At 41.5% G+C, this 18,920-nt stretch overlaps 1 protein-coding gene across 9 annotated transcripts in view; it reads left to right on the top strand.

Moving 5' to 3' along the window:
* The first annotated feature begins 396 nt into the window (after positions 1–396).
* The window catches only part of NEK4 (NIMA related kinase 4), a 37,748-nt gene continuing 19,224 nt past the window's right edge, over positions 397–18,920 (top strand). For 3 of the 9 annotated variants that reach the window (XM_027582406.2, XM_027582405.1, XM_027582402.2), the window contains exons 1-11: positions 397–514; positions 2,540–2,806; positions 3,750–3,947; positions 4,382–4,489; positions 6,296–6,450; positions 8,324–8,465; positions 10,707–11,111; positions 15,722–15,871; positions 16,414–16,566; positions 17,184–17,250; positions 17,991–18,100. In XM_027582406.2, coding sequence (XP_027438207.1) covers positions 398–514; positions 2,540–2,806; positions 3,750–3,947; positions 4,382–4,489; positions 6,296–6,450; positions 8,324–8,465; positions 10,707–11,111; positions 15,722–15,871; positions 16,414–16,566; positions 17,184–17,250; positions 17,991–18,100 — 1,872 coding nt within the window. In that variant the 5' untranslated portion in view covers position 397. Of the gene's footprint in view, positions 690–2,539; positions 2,807–3,749; positions 3,948–4,381; positions 4,490–6,295; positions 6,451–8,323; positions 8,466–10,706; positions 11,112–15,721; positions 15,872–16,413; positions 16,567–17,183; positions 17,251–17,990; positions 18,101–18,920 lie in introns of all 9 variants that reach the window. The other 6 variants (XM_027582407.1, XM_027582403.2, XM_027582404.2 and 3 more) reach the window with 5 other exon arrangements.

Below are 18,920 nucleotides of genomic sequence, written 5' to 3'. Positions count from 1 at the left end.
CCATTGTGTGATTAAGCAAATACAACAAATGTTACTTGTAGAATCTTGTCTGTAATCCCTCGATTAGAACGGGAGCCTCAGGAAGAGAGGAACTCTGTCAGTCTGGCACATGGTAGGCGGTTAATAAAATTATTTGTAAAACGAACGGCGAATATTTTCCCAAAGCGCTTAAATCAAGTACATGCTCAACACGTGGGAGCTTCTATTAGTTTATTGTTCTCGGCAACCCGGAAGTTCTCGGCGGTGGAACTGAAGCCGAAAGCGCGCGCGCCAGGACCAGCGGAGTCCCTCTGGCCGCCCTGAGCCTGGGCTCTATGGCGGGTCCTCCTGGATGGCGGAACCGCTCTGGCCGCCTGGCGCTTCGGCTCTGTGGTGGGTGCTTCCGGGCCGCGGGAGCATGCGCGGGGCTACGTTGGCCGGGATCGCTATGGCAGCGGCGTCGCTGTGGGCCCAGCCTCCGAGCTCGCGTAGGGGCCCGACAGTCTCAGCAGCCGCCAGCACCGCGGCCTCTTGGGTATGAGCGGGGTCTCCTGTCGCGGCCCGCGACCCTGGCCGCCGCTGCCGCCGCATCGCAGCTTTGGGCCGGCGCCGGGAACATGCCCCTGGCCGCCTACTGCTACCTGCGGGTCGTGGGCAGGGGCAGCTACGGGGAGGTGACGCTCGTGAGGCACCGTCGGGACGGCAGGCAGGTCGGCGGGGTTGGGGCCCGGCAGGGGGTGGAGGGCAGGCAGCTATATGCCGAGGCCGCAGTCCAAAGGCTAGGCTCCGGGTGGTCTGAAGGGGACTCACCTCGGATGTCACTTCTTCAGGGAAACCGTCCCATACCACCAAGAGTAGGCCAGGCCTTACTGTAAGATGCGCCCCACACTCCCTGTAGTTCTCCTTGATAGTATTAATTGTTGTGCTTGATCTACACACCTTCTCCACTCTTGACAATTCCGTGAGATCATTCATTCCCACAATCTAACACAGCGCCTGGCAGGTATTACTCTTTGAATGAGGGGTCCCATACATCTGACCTGGAGACTGTTGGACTCACTTAAAATTCATCACCTTCCCGCCAAACCTTTCATGGTCCCCATTTCAGTGAGTAGGACCACTTGCCCCAGCTGGACATATCCAGGTGTCATTCTTGATACACACCACTGCCCCCATTCATTTGTCCACTGAGCCAGCAGGCCTCTTCTCTATCTCTACTGGTACCGCCCCAATCCAGGACATCATAATCTTTAGCTGAGCTGTGGCCATGGCTTCCACTGATCCTCGCTCTTCAATCCATCACTTTCATTGCCATCTCAGTGATCCTTCTAAAACTTACAGCTAATGTTGTCACTCCTTTCTTTAGAGCACTTTATCCCATGACCCTCAGGATGATGAGCCAGTTCTCTAAGATGGTTTATAAGTAGGGTGACCATATAACGTATCATACAAACTGGGACAATTTCGAGACTGGAAGGAGGCGCTATTAATAATTACACCAAGACAGTGGCAGTGCCCCAGGCAAGCTGAAAAGTCCTTCCCAAGTATAAGGCTCTCTAGCCTATTCTGCTTGGTGTCAAGTGCTGGTAGCTCTGCCTGGAACACAAACTCAGGTATAAGAGATTTATTCAGTAGCAGTAGGGGGAATGGGGTGGGTGTGTCATTGGATTTTTTGAGTGGAGAATGGGGTATTGATGGGAATAATAGCCCCTCACATTTGAGCAGTAGTTTACACTTTACAAAGCACATTTATATATATCGTTTTTGATTAATGAACTGTATGGACTGATAATTGGTTGTGGGCAATGTATCAGGGCAAGGTGTTGGGGGATATTGACTTTCTTTTTAGGGGGGAGTAATTTTTAATGTTGAGAATCAGTGATTTTTAACTTTATTAGGCCATGGATCCCTTTGAGTATCCAATGTGATCTATGAATCCATTCTGTCTGCAGATGTATTTTCTTTTTTTTTTTTAAGATTTTATTTATTTATTTGACAGAGAGAGTGAGAGACTGCGAGAGAGGGAACACAAGCAGGGGGAGTGGGAGAGGGAGAAGGAGGGTTCCTGCTGAGCAGGGAGCCCGATGCAGGGCTCGATCCCAGGACCTTGGGATCATGACCTGAGCTTAAGGCAGATGCTTAACGACTGAGCCACCCAGGCGCCCATGCAGATGTATTTTCAAGCCTTATATTATATACCTTTGTAAGGGAAACTTAGAGGTTAAGGAATCTTTACTACAGGCTTTATGGTTGATCCAGTTGTATGTTAACATGGACTCATTTTTTAGCCATTAATGAAATTGTAAAATGCAAATGGAAAGTATAATAAATTTTTTGTGACTCTCCAGCCTGTTATAAGTCTAACCTGTTGAAAATATCAGTAAATTAGAGCAAATCTTTTCCCTAGTTTTGTGCTTTGCGAATAACAAAATTAATAGGTTGTCTGACAGGCTCCTGGAGGTTGGTTTTGAGGACCATTTCAGGAGAACCCTTAAATATTCTGAGCCTATAAAACTGTATGCTTATTTGCACATTGTAAAATCACGTGTTTTCTCCATAGTATGTCATCAAAAAGCTGAACCTCCGAAATGCCTCCAGCCGAGAGCGGCGAGCCGCTGAACAGGAAGCTCAGCTCTTGTCTCAGTTGAAGCACCCTAATATTGTCACCTATAAGGAGTCATGGGAGGGAGGCGATGGTCTGCTGTACATTGTCATGGGCTTCTGCGAAGGAGGTGATCTGTACCGAAAGCTCAAAGAACAGAAGGGGCAGCTTCTGCCTGAGAGTCAGGTGGTGGAATGGTTTGTTCAGATTGCCATGGCTCTGCAGGTACTGTCCAGACACAGCATTCCACTTGCTCCAAGGTGACAGGAGGATAGCAGGTGGATTTTAGGAAAATGCTTCCCCAGATGCTTACATGAAAAAAAAAATGTATTTAAAAAAAATCCATTTATGAAATAGACTTAGTCCCTTTCACTATAGCATTAGAGTGTTTCTGAATGAACAATGTCTATATTGAAGTAGACATGGATTTCAGTTTGCAGGGGATGCCAGTTCTCTGTTCATTTAATATTCATAGCAAAATCAATTTTAAGGGCCCTGAGTTGACAAAGCAAAAAATGACCATGTCTGTTATCAGCTGGTCGGCTATGTCATATTGAAAAGTGGTTGGGCTAATTAATATGCTTAAACTGTGGGGATATGGGCTTTAACCCTGCTGTGGCAGAGTGAGTGGAAATACAAAACATGTCTGTGTTTGAATATACACATATTCAAATGTGAGACTGTCTATGAAATACCACTCTGGATCTGGACAGATATGTCCAGAATGGATTGACCTTGTGTAAATTTTAAACACTCTGTCTAAATAAAAGTGATCTTGTTATATTTGAAAATATTATTAAGCTGAAGATTTCATGAGTCTGAGGGGAATGTGCATCTGACCCTGTACAAGTTGTCTGTCCCTTCAGGGGGAGTTTGTAAGCGTATTTTTAACTGGATCCATTTATTGCTAGATGGTAAAATTGTCAAGGTACCAGGGAATAGTTGTGAAGGATAGATACTGGGCAAATTAATGCATGGAACTTAATTTCTTGCTTTGGAAAGTTAGAAATCAGACTTTTTATTTAGAGATGATTAAAACAGTAGTGTTTTGTTATTTAGGTGACTGAAACTCTTTCACTCATGCAATCGTTGATGGTATGTAAGAAGTCAGGAATATGTAAGTAGGTAAGTGTTTTTATATTTAATGAAGTTTTATTTCTCTCCTCAGTATTTACATGAAAAACACATCCTTCACCGAGATCTGAAAACTCAAAATGTTTTCCTAACAAGAACAAACATCATCAAAGTGGGTGACCTAGGAATTGCTCGAGTGTTAGAGAACCACTGTGACATGGCTAGCACCCTCATTGGCACACCCTACTACATGAGCCCTGAATTGTTTTCAAACAAACCTTACAACTATAAGGTAGGATTGAGCTGTGTATGCCAGCTCACCCTGTCCCTAGGAGAGTATTCATAACTTCAGAACCCATCAAATAGAAAGTCAGAGGAATGTTCTGAGAATTGGCTTGAGGAAAATGTTTTTTGTTTTTTATTTTTTCTTTAGATTTATTTATTTATTTGTTTGAGAGAGAGAGAGAGCGAGAGCACGAGAGCGAGCACCAGCAGAGGGGAGAGGGAGAAGCAGGCTCCTGCTGAGCAGAGAGCTCAGTGTGGGGCTGGATCCCAGGACTCTGGGATCACGACCTGAGCTGAAGGCAGATGTTACCTGCCTGAGCCACCCAGGTGCCCCGAAAACGTTTTTTTTTTTGCTTTGTTTTGTTCTGTTTTGTTATTCTCAGAGGAAAAATGTCAGTGAGGCATTCTGACATTTGATTATTTACTATTTTTCTTTTCTAGTCTGATGTTTGGGCTCTGGGATGCTGTGTTTATGAAATGGCCACCCTGAAGCATGCTTTCAATGCAAAAGACATGAATTCTTTAGTTTATCGGATTATTGAAGGAAAGGTAAAGACTATTCTGAAACTAATTGTTTTTAGTATTTGAAGCAAGGTTAATTTAATGCAGCTTTGTAAGTAGCTATTGGCAAAAGTGAGTCATCGTTGATGTCAGGGGGATAGATAAGAAGAGTAGGCCCCTTCTGTGGAGAAGGTTGAACTAGAAAGAGAAGGCATTGATCGTTTTTTAATACTAATTTATAAAGGTGGCTTAATGGTTCTGAAGAGTTGGCTTTTTGAAAACCACTGCCTTGTAACCACAGGATATTCAGGTGCCCTGAGATGATATTGGTAGCTTCTCCTGAGCAGCCGTGGTCAAATGAGCCCCATCTAAAATGAGTCCACTCTGGGCAAAGTACCCGTTCCATTCCCACCTTGCTCAGTACTTGGTGATTAGAAGACACTTTGCAACAATGTAAAATAATAATGATAATAATAAATAAAAATCAGTCTACTCTTTGAAGGTGTTGCTCCTTTGGTAATCATCACAATTATAAGTAGCCAACTAAGAACTGCAGAAAGCAATGTGTATGATACACCAGAGTGACCACGCTTATATGTTACTTCGCATGAGGCTAGTTGTCCTCTGCAGTGTTAGGCATCCACACACCATTAAGTTTTATTTATTTATTTATTTATTTTTAAAGATTTTATTTATTTATTTGACAGAGAGAGACAGCGAGAGGGGGAACACAAGCGGGGGGAGTGGGAGAGGGAGAGAAGCAGGCTTCCCGCTGAGCAGGGAGCCTGATGCGGGGCTCAATCCCAGGACTCTGGGATCATGACGTGAGCTGAAAGCAGATGCTTAACGACTGAGCCACCCAGGAGCCCCACACACCATTAACTTTTTTCTTGTCTTTTTTTTTTAAGATTTTATTTATTTATTTCGGAGAGAAAGAGAATGAGAGATAGAAAGCACGAGAGGGAAGAGGGTCAGAGGGAGAAGCAGACTCCCTGCTGAGCAGGAAGCCCAATGTGGGACTCGATCCCGGGACTCCAGGATCATGACCTGAGCCGAAGGCAGTCGCTTAGCCAACTGAGCCACCCAGGCGCCCACACCATTAAGTTTTAAAGCTGTAAACCACCTACTGATTTTAATATTATGCCAAGACTCACTTTCTTAATTTCAAAATATTGAAAAACACACAGTAAAACATACCTGTAATTGTACTACTTAAGACTCAACAAGAAAGGAGTGAAATTCCCCTGTTTTTATTATTTTCTATCCACTGGAGATCACCATTGCTAGGAATTTTGTGCGTAGCCTTCCTAGCGTTTTCCTGTCTGCATATATCTCAGTCGGGGTGTATATATGCACATAAACACACAAACACTTTTAAAGAGTAACTGAGATGGAATCAGCTAGTACATATTGGTATACAACTTGCTTTTTTGTCTTAGTATACGAGGGACATCTTTCCAGTTCGGTACCTGTCATATTTTTTAAGAAGCTGCCTAACATTTTATTAGAAGGATGTACCATAAGCTATGCAGTGGATAGACATTTAAGTTGTTTCCAGTTGTTTACTACTGCAAGAACAATGTTGCAGTGAATTTCCTGGTGTGTAAGTCTTTAGGAACTCATGCTTTTATTTCTGAAGGAGAGTCCTCAGATGGGACTGCTGGTTTGAAAGATAAATTTTATAGTCTCACAACTTGCTGCTATGACCAGGACACTAGTAAACTTCCTGTATGCTGGCTCTTTTCTGCTTCTGTGGATAATGACTTTAAAGAAATATTGGGAAACATCTACTCTTTCCTTATACTTTGCTTCACAAGACCAGAGTCATAATTATGATATCATTTCTCTTTGTAGCTGCCACCAATGCCAAAAGATTATAGCCCAGAGCTGGCAGAACTGATAAGAACAATGCTGAGCAAAAGGCCTGAAGAAAGACCCTCTGTGAGGAGCATCCTGAGGCAGCCTTACATAAAGCGCCAAATCTCTCTGTTTTTGGAGGCCACAAAGGCGTAAGATATTCCCTTGCAAATAGGTGGCTAAATAGATGAATAAAAGAAGGTAGCTTCTATAATTCTCATATGTAGAATTTATGGTGAAGTTTTATTTATTTTGAGAGAGAAGGGAGGAGAGGCAGAGGGAGAGGGAGAGAGAATCTTAAGCAGGCTCCACACCCAGTGCAGAGCCCAACGTGGGCTCGATCTCACAACCCTGAGATCATGACCTGAGCTGAAATCAAGAGTCAAATGCTTAACCGACTGAGCCACCCAGGTGCCCCTGTGGTGAGCTTTTTTAAACATGAAGGAAGGGGTGCCTGGGTGGCTCAGTTGGTTAAATGACTGCCTTAGGCTCAGGTCATGCCGGATCGAGTCCCGCATCGGGCTCCCTGCTCAGCGGGGAGTCTGCTCCTCCCTCTGACCCTACCCCCTCTTGTGCTATCTCTCTCACTCTCTCAAATAAATAAAATAAAATCTTTTTTAAAAAAAGAAGGGAAATTGCATGATTAGGACATGTGTTGAGATTTACTTAATTGCTAAAATCAGAAATCTAGAAAACCATTTAGAGAATCACTTTAACATTCCTCAAAGAGTTCCAAGACATATCAAGTACGATTCTTTCAAAAGGATATATGTTTTAGAAACCATATGAAAATGAAATTATCTAAGAAGCCTGTTATATGTACTATGTGAGTCACATTTAAAAATTAAGCACTCAAATTTCTGAGAGTTTCCATAAATTTCCCTCTTCACTCATAATTTCTCAGGAGAAAAATTTCTTTCTTTGACTTACCAGGGGTTACCTTCACTAAATAGCTGTTCCAAGATCTAAGAGCTGCACGATCTCTGCCTTGTGACATGTTAGATTTAAGAGTAATACTAGAGAGGCCCCAGGAGATAAAGAAAACCCATCTTTTTATTTACACCGTCTATAATTTGCACCAAGCAGACCTTTGGCCTTCCGAAGCACTGTCTCATGGTCCTGTTGAAGTCTCCAGAGGATTAGTTAGCTCAGTTGTAGAAATGTCACACTAAAGGGGATAATCCTGTACACTTTTATTCTGCAAGTCCAGGCTGAGCACACCAATCATTCTTAACTCTCAAACTTGGCAAAGCAGTTGTGGTATAATTACAAACATGCGAAACTTGACGATTATGCTGGTTCTTCTGTACATGAGGTAATTTCTCATTGATTTTTTTTTTAAAGATTTTATTTATTTATTTGACAGAGAGAGACACAGCGAGAGAGGGAACACAAGCAGGGGGAGTAGGAGAGGGAGAAGCAGGCTTCCCGCTGAGCAGGGAGCCTGATGTGGGGCTCGATCCCAGGACCCCGGGATCATGACCTGAGCCGAAGGCAGATGCTTAACGACTGAGCCACCCAGGCGCCCCATTTCTCATTGATTTTTTATGGTGGAATAATCTTGTATTTACAGACAAGTTGCAGAGATCGTACAGAGAGTTTCTGTACACCCCTCCCCCAGCTTCTCCTATCATAAACCTCTTACATTACCATGGTACATTTGTCAGAACTAAGAAAACAACATCAGTACCTGACTGTTGACTAAATTCCAGACTTTTTTTGGCCCTCACCAGTATTTCTACTAATGTCCTTTTTCTCTTCCAGGATCCAATCCAGGATACCATATTACATTTAGTCCTCCTGTCTCCTTAGTCAACCAAGTTTCTCACTTTCTTGGTTTTTCATGACCTTGATTGATTTTGAGGAGTACTAGTCAGGTGTTTTGCAGAATGCCTCCTGGTTTTTAGAAAACTATTTTCTCTAAATGGAGCAGTTTTTATAATACATGTACACATTTTCCAGATATGTAAAAACCTTTCATTTTCACCATGCTGATAATAATTTTTTCTTTTCTTCCTCATAAAGAAAAACCTCCAAAAGTAATATTAAAAATGGCAACTCTAAATCGAAGCCTGTTGCTGCAGTGGTCTCTGGAAATGCTGAATTGAATCATAAAGTAGTTCCCCTCCAGTCACGCTCTTCTGAGGGCTCCAAGACATATGTAGTGGTATGTATTTTAGAAACTATTAAAACGTGGGGCGCTTGGGTGGCTCAGTCGTTAAGCATCTGCCTTTGGCTCAGGTCATGATCCCAGGGTCCTGGGATCGAGCCCCGCATCGGGCTCCCTGCTCAGTGGGAAGCCTCCTCCCTCTCCCACTCCCCCTGCTTGTGTTCCGTCTCTTGCTGTCTCTCTCTGTCAAATAAATAAATAAAATCTTAAAAAAAAAGTATTAAAACGATAGGTTATTTAAGCAGGTTATATAACATGATAACCATTTTATAGTGAACCATTAATTGCATTTAGTGCATTCACAGCGTTGTGCAACCACCACCTTTATCTAGTTCCAAAACATTCCACGTCACTGCAAAAGGAAACTGCAAACCCATTAAGTAATCATCCTCATGCTCTCCTCCACCCGGCCCCTCGAACCCACCAATGTGTATTCTGTCTCTGTGGATTTGCCTATTCCGAGTATTTCACATAAATGGAATCATAATATGTGACCTTTCGTGTCTGGCTTCTTTCACTGAGCATGATGTTTTTGAGGTAGCATGTATCAGTACTCCATCTATTTTTATGTCTGAGTAATATTCCACTGTACATACGCACCACAGTTAGCTTATCCATTCATTCGTTGGTGGATATTGAGTTGTTTTCACCTTTTGGCTGTTGGTGTGAAAATTTGGGTACAAGTCTTTGGGTTCCTGTTTTGGGATATATACCTAGGAGTGGAATTGCTGGGTCATGTGGTAGTTCTATATTTACTTTCTGAGGAACCAACACACTGCTTTCCAGAGTGGTTGCATTTTACTTTCCTACCAGCCAGTGCACAAGAGCTCTGGTTTCTCCACAACCTCATTGACTCTTGTGATTTTCTACTTTTCTGATTCTAGCCATCCTAATGGATGTGAAGCGATATCTCAGTGTGGTTTTGACTTGCGTTTCCCTGATGACTAATGACATAGCATCTTCCCACAAGTTTCTTGGCCATTTGTATTCCTTCTCTAGAGAAATGTCTGTTAAGCGCTTTGCCCAATTTTTAGTTGGGTTTTTTGTATTTTTGTTGTTGAGTTCTAAGAGTTCTTTCTATAGTCTGGACAGTAGATCCTTATACATGATTTACGAGTATTTCTTCTCGTGCTATAGGTTGGCTTGTCACTTTCTTGATAATGTCCCTTTATGCACAAAAGCTTTTAATTTTGATGAAGCCCAGTTTATCTGTTTTTTTCTTATGTTGCTTGTGCTTTTGATGTCATATCTAAGAATTCCTTGCCAAATCCAAGTCCATGATGATGTTTGCCTGTGTTTTTTCCTAGAAGTTTTATAATTTCAGCTCTTATATTTAGGTTGTTGATTCATTTTAAAAGTTTTAAATTTTCTGTTTATTGTGGTGAAATGGATACGACATAGAATTTGCCATTCTTAAAAAATATTTATTTATTTTAGAGAGAGCACGAGCAGGAGGGGCAGAGGGAGAGAGAATCTCAAGCCGACTCCACGATGAGTGCAGAGCCCAATGCGGGGCTCGATCCCACAACCCTGAGATCACAACCTGAGCTGAAACCATGAGTCAGATGCTTAACCAACTGTGCCACCCAGGCACCCCAGAACTTGCCATTTTGAGCCACCTCTAAGCCTACAATTTAGTGGCCTTAACTACACTCACAATATTATGCAGCCATCACCATTATCTTCCAAAACCCTTTCATCACTCTAAGTAAACTTTGTACTCGTTAAGCAATAGTTCCCAATTCCTCCTGTTCCCAGGCCCTGGTAACCTCTAATCTACTTTCTGTCTCTATGAGTTTGCCTGTTCTAGATCAGTGGAATCATACATTATGTCCTTTTGTGTCTGGTTTATTCCATTTAGCATGTTTTTAAGGTTCATCCATGTTGTAGCATGTATTAGTACTTCATTCCTTTTTATGGCTGAGTAATATTCCATTGTTATGTGTATATCATATTTTGTTTATCCCTTCATCTGCTAATGGACATTTAGGTTGTTTTCACCTTTTGGCTAGTGTGAATAGTGCTGCTAGGGGTTATTTAACCCCTGTAAACATTGGTGAGTAAGTATCTGTTTGAGTCCTACTTTCAGTTCTTTGGGATATTTACCTAGGAGTGAGATTGCCAGGTCATATGGTGATTTTATGTTTAACTTTCTGAGGAACCTGCTGTACCTTTTTTGAGTTAATTTTAAGTGGTATGAGGAGTGCTGTAATAAGTTGGAAGCATATTTTCACTCAGGCTGAAGACAAATGTTTATCCCAGGAGAAACCCATAGTCATTGGCCCCTTGAAGACACCAGCAAGTTTGAAAGGCTACACCTGCAAACCGGACATGAGCAATACCTCAGAATCGTTAGCCACCATCAGTAAAGTGAATATTGACATCTTACCTGCAGAAAGAAGGAATTCACTGAGCGATGACTTAGTTCGGGAGAATCAGCCAAGACACTTAGATGCCTCTAATGAGCTAGAAAGTAAATGCAGTATTTCTCAAGTGAAGGAGAAGCTGCAGGATGGCACTAAGCCCAGCCCTCAACCCAGAAACCTAATTCCCGCATGGTCCTCTGATGATGTCACTGGGGAAAGGAATGATCCAGTGAGACCTCTGCAGCCCCTCAACAAAGACCAAAAGCTGAAAGACCAGGTGAGTGAGATGCATGAGGTGCTGGTCTCAGAGAGAAAACTGGAAAGTGCGGTTACAAAGATGTGAGTTGTGTTGTTTATTGTGTTCTAGTTGGCATTTTAGGAAAACCAGTTATTCTGTGTGCCAGTTTAAACATTACAGAAACCAAAGGATAGGACCGGCAGGATTCTTAGATGCCTTGTGCCCCACTGTAGGGTATTTGGTAGAAGCATGCTATCTGTATGTTTTCTCCCATTTCTTTGTCACTCTTCCTTAGGCCTCCACATGGATGGGTAGTTCTGCCAAGTAGGTAACATCACATTTTTTCTTGCGCTCGGAAAGTTAGTGATTGGTCTTATTTCTTAAGGAATAAAAAAAAGTATTTTATGTGTTGGAACCAAAGGGGAAGGAAGAGAAGAAGAAAAGGAAAGGAGCAAAAGGATTTTGATACTAAGAGACTCTTCTGAGTAAATTGAAAGGTTAACTTCTACTTGAACTTGGAAAGAAGTGTAAGTTAGATAAAACATGGCTATAGCTGAGGATTGGAGAGAAAGAACATTTGGTTACCTTTTCATTTTTATATGTAAAATAATCTAAAAATATATTTAAGATGTATTTTAACCATTTTTATAATCTGCTAAAATATTTAAATTTGATCTATTAAATATATTTTTATATTTCATATCTTTAAGATATATAAAAACTATTTTATACATTTATATTCAAATGTTTCATTTTTATTTTTTTTTAAGAACTTATTTATTTGAGAGAGAGGGAGAGAGAGCGCGTGTGGGCATGCACAAGCAGGGGGAGAGGCAGGCAGAGAGAGGAGGAGAAGCAGGCTCCCCGCTGAGCAGGGAGCTGGACGTGGGGCTCGATCCCAGGACCCTGGGATCATGATCTGAGCCGAAGGCAGACGCTTAACTGACTGAGCCACCCAGGCACCCCTATATTCAAATGTTTTAAATAAATTTTTGTTTTTGTGGAAAAGTCCAAGTATAATGCTCTTGTCATTTAAAGTCATTAAAGTCTTAAACTTTCTTTGGACACTGGAATTCTTAGTACTTTGTGGATAAAACTCTGTGTCCTGCTCGTTCTGCTTGGCTCTCAAATTATATTCAGGTTCACTTCTTTCATTTTTTTCTGTTTAGTTTTCTAATTCTTAAAGTACCAATTCAATGGTTTTTAGTATATTTATAGAGTTGTACAGTCATCACTGTCTAATTCCAGAACATTTCCATAACCTTAAAAAGAAACCCCATACCCACTAATAATAGTTGCAATAATAATTGCTCCTTGGCCCCAGCCCCTGGCAACCATGTCTGTAAGGATTTGCCTATTCTGAGCATTTCATGTACAGGTATATCACCTCATTGCAGGTTCAATTCCAGATCACCACAATAGAGCGGGTATTGCAATAAAGGGGTGTAAATTTTGGTTTCCCAGTGCATATAAAAGTTACATTTACACTACAGTCTAACCATCCTTCTGAATTTTCAGCAAGTCATAATCTGTTTGCTGGTGGAGGGTCTTGCCTTGAGGTTGATGGCAGGTGGTGGTTGCTGAAGGTTGGGGTGAGTGTGGCAATTTCTTTCTATAAGACGACAGTGAAGTTTGCCACATCTATTGACTCTTCCTTTTACTTAAACACTTAGAAGCCATTGTAGGGTTGTTAATTGGCCTAATTTTAGTATTGTTGTGTCTCAGGGAATAAGAAGGCCTGAGGAGAAGTGGAGAAATGGGGAATGGCCAGTCGGTAGAACAGTCAGAACACACATATTTGTCAATTAAGTTCTCCATCTCTTATGGACACAGTTTGTGGTGCCCCCAAACAATTACAATAGTAACATCAGAAATCACTGATTATAGATCACCATAACAAATACAGTACCATTGAAAATGTTTGAAATATTGTGAGAATTACTAAAATGTGACACAGAGACGTAAAGCCAATAGACTTGCTCATTGCAGGGTTGCCACAAACTTTCCATTCGTAAAAAAACCACAGTTATCTGTGAAGCATAATAAAGTGGAGCACAGTAAAATGAGGTATGCCTATAAATAGAATCATACAATTTATGGCCTTTTGTGACAGCTTCTTTTACTTAACATGATGTTTTTAAGGTTTATTCATGTTGTAGCATCTACCAGTATTGCATTCCTTTTTTTTTTTTACTTTTTTTAAGGAATTTTATTTTAGTTTTTTAAAGATTTTATTTGTTTATTTGAGAGAGAGAGAGAGGAGAGAGAGAACCATGAGCAGGGGAGAGGGGTAGAGGGAGGTGCAGACTCCCCGCTGAACAGGGAGCCCGATGTGGGACTTGATCCCAGGACCGTGGGATCATGATCTAAGCCGAAGGCAGACATGTAACCAACTGAGCCACCCAGGCATCCTTGCATTCCTTTTTAAAATGCCAAATAAATTCACTGTATGTATACACCATATTTTATTTGTCCATTCATCAGTTCATGAGCATTTGGGTTCTTTTCACTTTTTGGTTACTATGGATAATGCTGTTATGAACATTCTTTTTTTTTTTTGTTAGTGTTATGAACATTCTTTTTATTTATTTATTTATTTATTTATTTGAGAGAGAGAGAATGAGAGAGAGAGAGCACATGAGAGGGGGAAGGGTCAGAGGGAGAAGCAGGCTCCCTGGGACTCGATCCTGAGACTCCAGGATCATGACCTGAGCTGAAAGCAGTCGCTTAACCAACTGAGCCACCCAGGCGCCCAGTGTTATGAACATTCTTATACAAGTTTATGTATGGACATATGTTTTCAGTTCTCTTGGGTATATACCTATGATTGGAATTACTGGGTCATATGGTAACTCTATGTTTAACTTTTTGAGGAACTCTAAGACTTTTCCAAAGCAACTACATCATTTTACTTCCCAACAATATATGAGAGTTGCAATTTCTCCACATCCTCACCAATACTTGCTATTTTCTGGTTTTTTATCTAGTTATCCTAGTGAGTGAAATGGTATCTTACTGTGGTTTTGATTTGCATTTCCCTAATGACTAATGATGTTCAGCATCTATTCCTGTGCTTATTGGCCATTTGTATACCTACTTTGGAGAAATATCTATTCAGGTCCTTTTTTCCCCCCTAAGATTTTATGTGTGTATTTATTTGAAAGAGCGTGCAAGCTGGGAGCAGAGGAAGAGGGAGAGAGAATCTCAAGCTGACTCCATGTAGAGCATGGGACTCGATCTCATAACCTTGAGATCATAACCTGAGCCAAAATCAAGAGTCAGCTGCTTGGCCAGCTGAGCTACCCAGGCACCCCAGAAAAGAACGTTTTTTAAAAAAATGTAAATCAGGGGCACCTGGGTGGCTCAGTCGTTAAGCGTCTGCCTTTGGCTCAGGTCATGATCCCAGGGTCGTGGGATCAAGCCCGGCCTCGGGCTCCCTGCTCGGTGGGAAGCCTGCTTCTCCCTCTCCCACTCCCCCTGCTTGTGTTCCCTCTCTCACTGTCTCTCTGTCAAATAAATAAATAAAATCTTTAAAAAAAAAATGTAAATTGGGAGGGTATGTGCTATGGTGAGTGCTGTGAATTGTGTAAGACTGTTGAATCACAGACCTGTACCTCTGAAACAAATAATACATTATATGTTTAAAAAAAAAAAGAAGAAGAAGAAAATAGCAGGAGGGGAAGAATGAAGGGGGGGAAATCGGAGGGGGAGACAAACCATGAGAGACTATGGACTCTGAAAAACAAACTGAGGGTTCTGGGGGGGGGATGGGTTAGCCTGGTGATGGGTATTAAAGAGGGCACGTTCTGCATGGACCACTGGGTGTTATGCGCAATGAATCCTGGAACACAACATCAAAAACTAATGATGTAATGTATGGTGATTAACATAATAATAAAAAAATGTAAATCGAAAACATCCGTAGTTTCGGGTTAATAACAATCTGAGTAATTAAAATAATTATTTATTTTGAGGGTGCCTCCTGGGTGGCCGCTCAGATGGTTAGGCATCTGCCTTCAGCTCAGGTCATGATCTCTGGGTCCTGGGGTCAGGCTCCCTGCTCAGTGGGGAGCCTGCTTCTCCCTCTCCCTCTGCCTCTCCCCCTGCTCATGCTGTCTCTGTCTCTCTGTCGCAAATGAATAAAGATCTTTATTTAATCTTTATTAAATATCTTTATTAAATTTTTTAAAACATATATATATAATTATTTATTTTGGGGCACCTGTGTGGGACAGTTGATTAAGTGTCCAACTCTTGGTTTCGGCTCAGGTTGAGATCTTGGTTGTGAGATGGAGCCCCGCCTCAGGCTCTGCACTGAGCATGGAGCCTGCTTGGGATTCTCTGTCCCTCCCATTCATGGTCTCTCTCTCATTCTCTCTCTCTCTCAAATAAATAAATAAATATTTTTTAAAAAGTAAGTACTTATTTTTCTTTGGGAAAAGAGAAAAAAAAGCCAGGATATGTGGGTAACTGACGTCAGCACTTTGTCTTTGCCTCTCAGCACTGCAAATGAGCATGCATCTTGAGAAAGACACTCCTCCTTCTCATTTCCAGTTATAATTTTACAATAGTTTGGCCATTTGGAAGTTCAAAAGACTATTTCATTATTCTGTTTTCTTTTTTGTTTGTTTCATTTTATTATTTTTAAGGATCAAGTTGCTGGTGAATGTGTTATGGAAAAACCAGATAGAACCCACCCAGGTTTACAGTCACAGAGTTCCGGCTCTGAGTCTTTCCTCTCTCGACAGCGACGACAGAAGAAAAGAGAACTGCCTGAGCACAGTGGGGAAGAGAGACAGGTAGGCCAGCAGAGAGCTCTGTGGAGTAAGTCATTATTCTGCTGCTTGGGAAATAGACTTCATTTAGAATGATTAGCAGTTTCCAAAAAGGCACATAAGAAATACAGGGAACATATGGAGAGGGGTGGCAATGGGGAGATGCTAACTATTAGTTTTCAAATCTCAGTGAGTTAGAAATAGAGTAAAGATTTTATCTTCCCCAGCAAAAATGAACAGGTCATCTTGAGAGTTAAGGGAACAAGCTAACAAAGAATAAATCTCTTATCCCTGCCTGTGTTATACTGATGAATAGTTTCTCTCTTCTGCACAAAATCATGTTGACACCTCATTTCTTGAAGTGACTTTCATAAGCACACTCTCTGTAAGCTTCTTAGATGGTCATTCACTTTTGGCAGAGTTTCTTTCCAATAAAGTGCAATGTTTTGAAGTTTTTGAGAGCAAATCATTAACAAATACAAAGGAGACTTACTGGTGGGGGAACTTTGGAGGTGGCTCTATAGGAAATTGATAATTTCCCACCCCTCCCTTTTTAATTATTTAAGTTCCAGGAGGCTGCTCCTCGACTTTTGCCTTCTCTTCCCACTGTTGGAAAAACGGATGTCACATTAACACAAAAAGATGCTGAAAACCAAAATAGAGTGGCCATTGGGTCTGCTGTGAGCTGTTCAAGGAGCAGGGAGGTGTCATCATCAAAGGTTTGTGGGAGTGTATATTGGATTTTTTTCAACCTTCTTATAAAACTTTTTGGTTGTAAAAATCCTGCATATGTTGTGAGGTTTTGTATTAAAACATCTTACCTGGGGCGGGCTGGGTGGCTCATTCGGTTGAGCCCGATGAGGGGCTCGACCCAAGGACCCTGGGATCATGGCCTGAGCCGAAGGCAGATGCTTAACAACTGAGCCACCCAAGCACCCTAAATAAATAAAATCTTAAAAACAAAACATCTTAGCCCTGCCTTTTGCCAAACAGCAGAGGGACAAAAATTGTTATTCTCAGCAGAAGCTTTTATTGAAGTGGATGGAATATAGTTCCAGGGATGGTCACTTCCACTTAATTAAGGACACTAAGTAGATTCTGAATGTAAGGAATGCAAAATTTTTCATTTGCCCTTCCAAAAATGAGTACTTCCCAGAAATGAGGGTTGTGATCATTCCTAGCTAATAGTTGTAACCGTGATGTGGACTGGTTTCAAACAGATACTCCTTTAAAGACCTGTGCAGGGCCTTTCCTATAGTGCTGGATGATACGTCAAACTTTGCAGTTGTTAGAAAAATAGCGAGTAGGGGTGAAAGTAATTAACTCTCTTTAAAAGGATCGACCATTATCAGCAAGAGAGAGGAGGCGACTAAAGCAATCACAGGAAGAAGTGTTCCCCTCAGGTAAAGTTTTCTCTTTCCTTCATCTATTGGAGGTTGTTGGTTTGGCTTATGGATATAGCCTTGGTTCTGATTGTGAGGTGTGAAGAATTTTCAGCATCAGTGATCCATTTAGGAAACAGATTTGGAAGAATTTTTGAAATTTCTTAGGCCTTTAAAAAAAATCAGCATAGGCTGTTGGGTCTGGAACTTGTATTATCAGGGGAAGAGGATATTAAAAAGAGAGCAAGAGGACTTTGAGTGGCATTAACTCCTGGAAGATTTCAGACAGGAAATGGAGTGAACGTTTAATTTGTTTCCATGTTCAGATTCTGCTGGTCAGGAAGCGCTATCTTCTCAGAAACAGAGAGACGAAGCTGGGAGAATGGTGCTGCCCTGGGCTGATCATCCTTATTTCTATAATCTAAAGACAGCACTAGCAGTTTCTATTTATTGAATGATGTCTCAAGCATTATGGGAAGCATTTTAAGAGCGTTATCTCATCTCCTGTTGACGGTAACTGTCAAAGGAAGGCAGCATTATCTGCATTTTGCAGCTGAGGACACAGAAGCTTGGAGAGGTTACATAACTTGACCAGGGTCACAGAGCTGGTGGACCTAGAACTGAGGTTTAAACTGAGGTGTCAGACACCAAGAGTGATGATGAATATGCTGAGTTACTTCTAGGCTGGCACTTGCTGTAAAGCCCTCTTCTGTTGAGGCCAGCCCACCACAAACAGTTGCTGGGGGTGCTCACTTTTTCAGGCCCTTCAGTGAGGAGAGCTTCTCGGAGTGCATCAGGGCCAGGGAAACCACAAGAAGAAGGCCAGCCCGCCCCTGCCCGATGGTTGTCTTCCGACTGCACTGTTGCTCAGGTACATTACACAGTCCTACGGAAGAGGGGGACAGGTCTGTATCAGGCAAGCCTAATACAGTAAACCTCATAAATGCCAGCTCCATTGATTTCTGGGACAGCATTGCCTTAAGTTATATTTTTTCACCTTGATAAGGAAAAGAACTGGTGAATAATAACTAAAAAGATTATTTTTCCTCCATTAAAGGAAGGAGTGTTTTAGGTGCTCTTATAAGCAGTTGGCAGCTTAGTTACTATCTTTTTTAGGTAGTCTTTAAAACAGGACTTCCAAAAGGCTTCCACTAGGCAACATTTTGCTTATTCTGCTGTGTAACCAATATACCTGCCTACCTGGCCAAATTTTAGTCTCATTTGCTTATCTTTGCTCAGGTTTCCTGTTTGTGTCAGAGTTCCTTAGCTTCTCGCCTAGGGACGATGCAGGGGCAGCATCTAGTGGCTAAATGGGAAGTTGCAGGTTTTCCAACCCATGTTCATTTTCTGTGTAATGATACCTGGGGAATAATTACCATTTTTCTGTATTGGACTTTCTGACATTATTTCTAGGAGCATATAATTATTTTAAAAAATAGAAACTTCCTGTTCTTGAAAGTAAGGAAGATTTGTTGCTTTAACAATATTCTATGAATAAGTTGTTTCACTAATCAAGATATTCCTCTCCATTTTCTAAAGTTGTAAGGTTTGCATATAATTAAATCAAGTAATCCTTTAAGGTATTTTAACGAAGAGTCTCAGATATAAGCAAACTGAGGTTGCTTTTATTTAGGTGGCATTTTATCTAGCTTAAAATTCCTTAGGTTACCAGCCCTCTGCTTAGGAGTTGG

The sequence above is a fragment of the Zalophus californianus genome, chromosome 1 (genome assembly GCF_009762305.2).
Source record: "Zalophus californianus isolate mZalCal1 chromosome 1, mZalCal1.pri.v2, whole genome shotgun sequence".
Taxonomy (NCBI): Eukaryota; Metazoa; Chordata; class Mammalia; order Carnivora; family Otariidae; genus Zalophus; species Zalophus californianus.
This window is presented reverse-complemented; position numbering and strand designations above follow the sequence as displayed.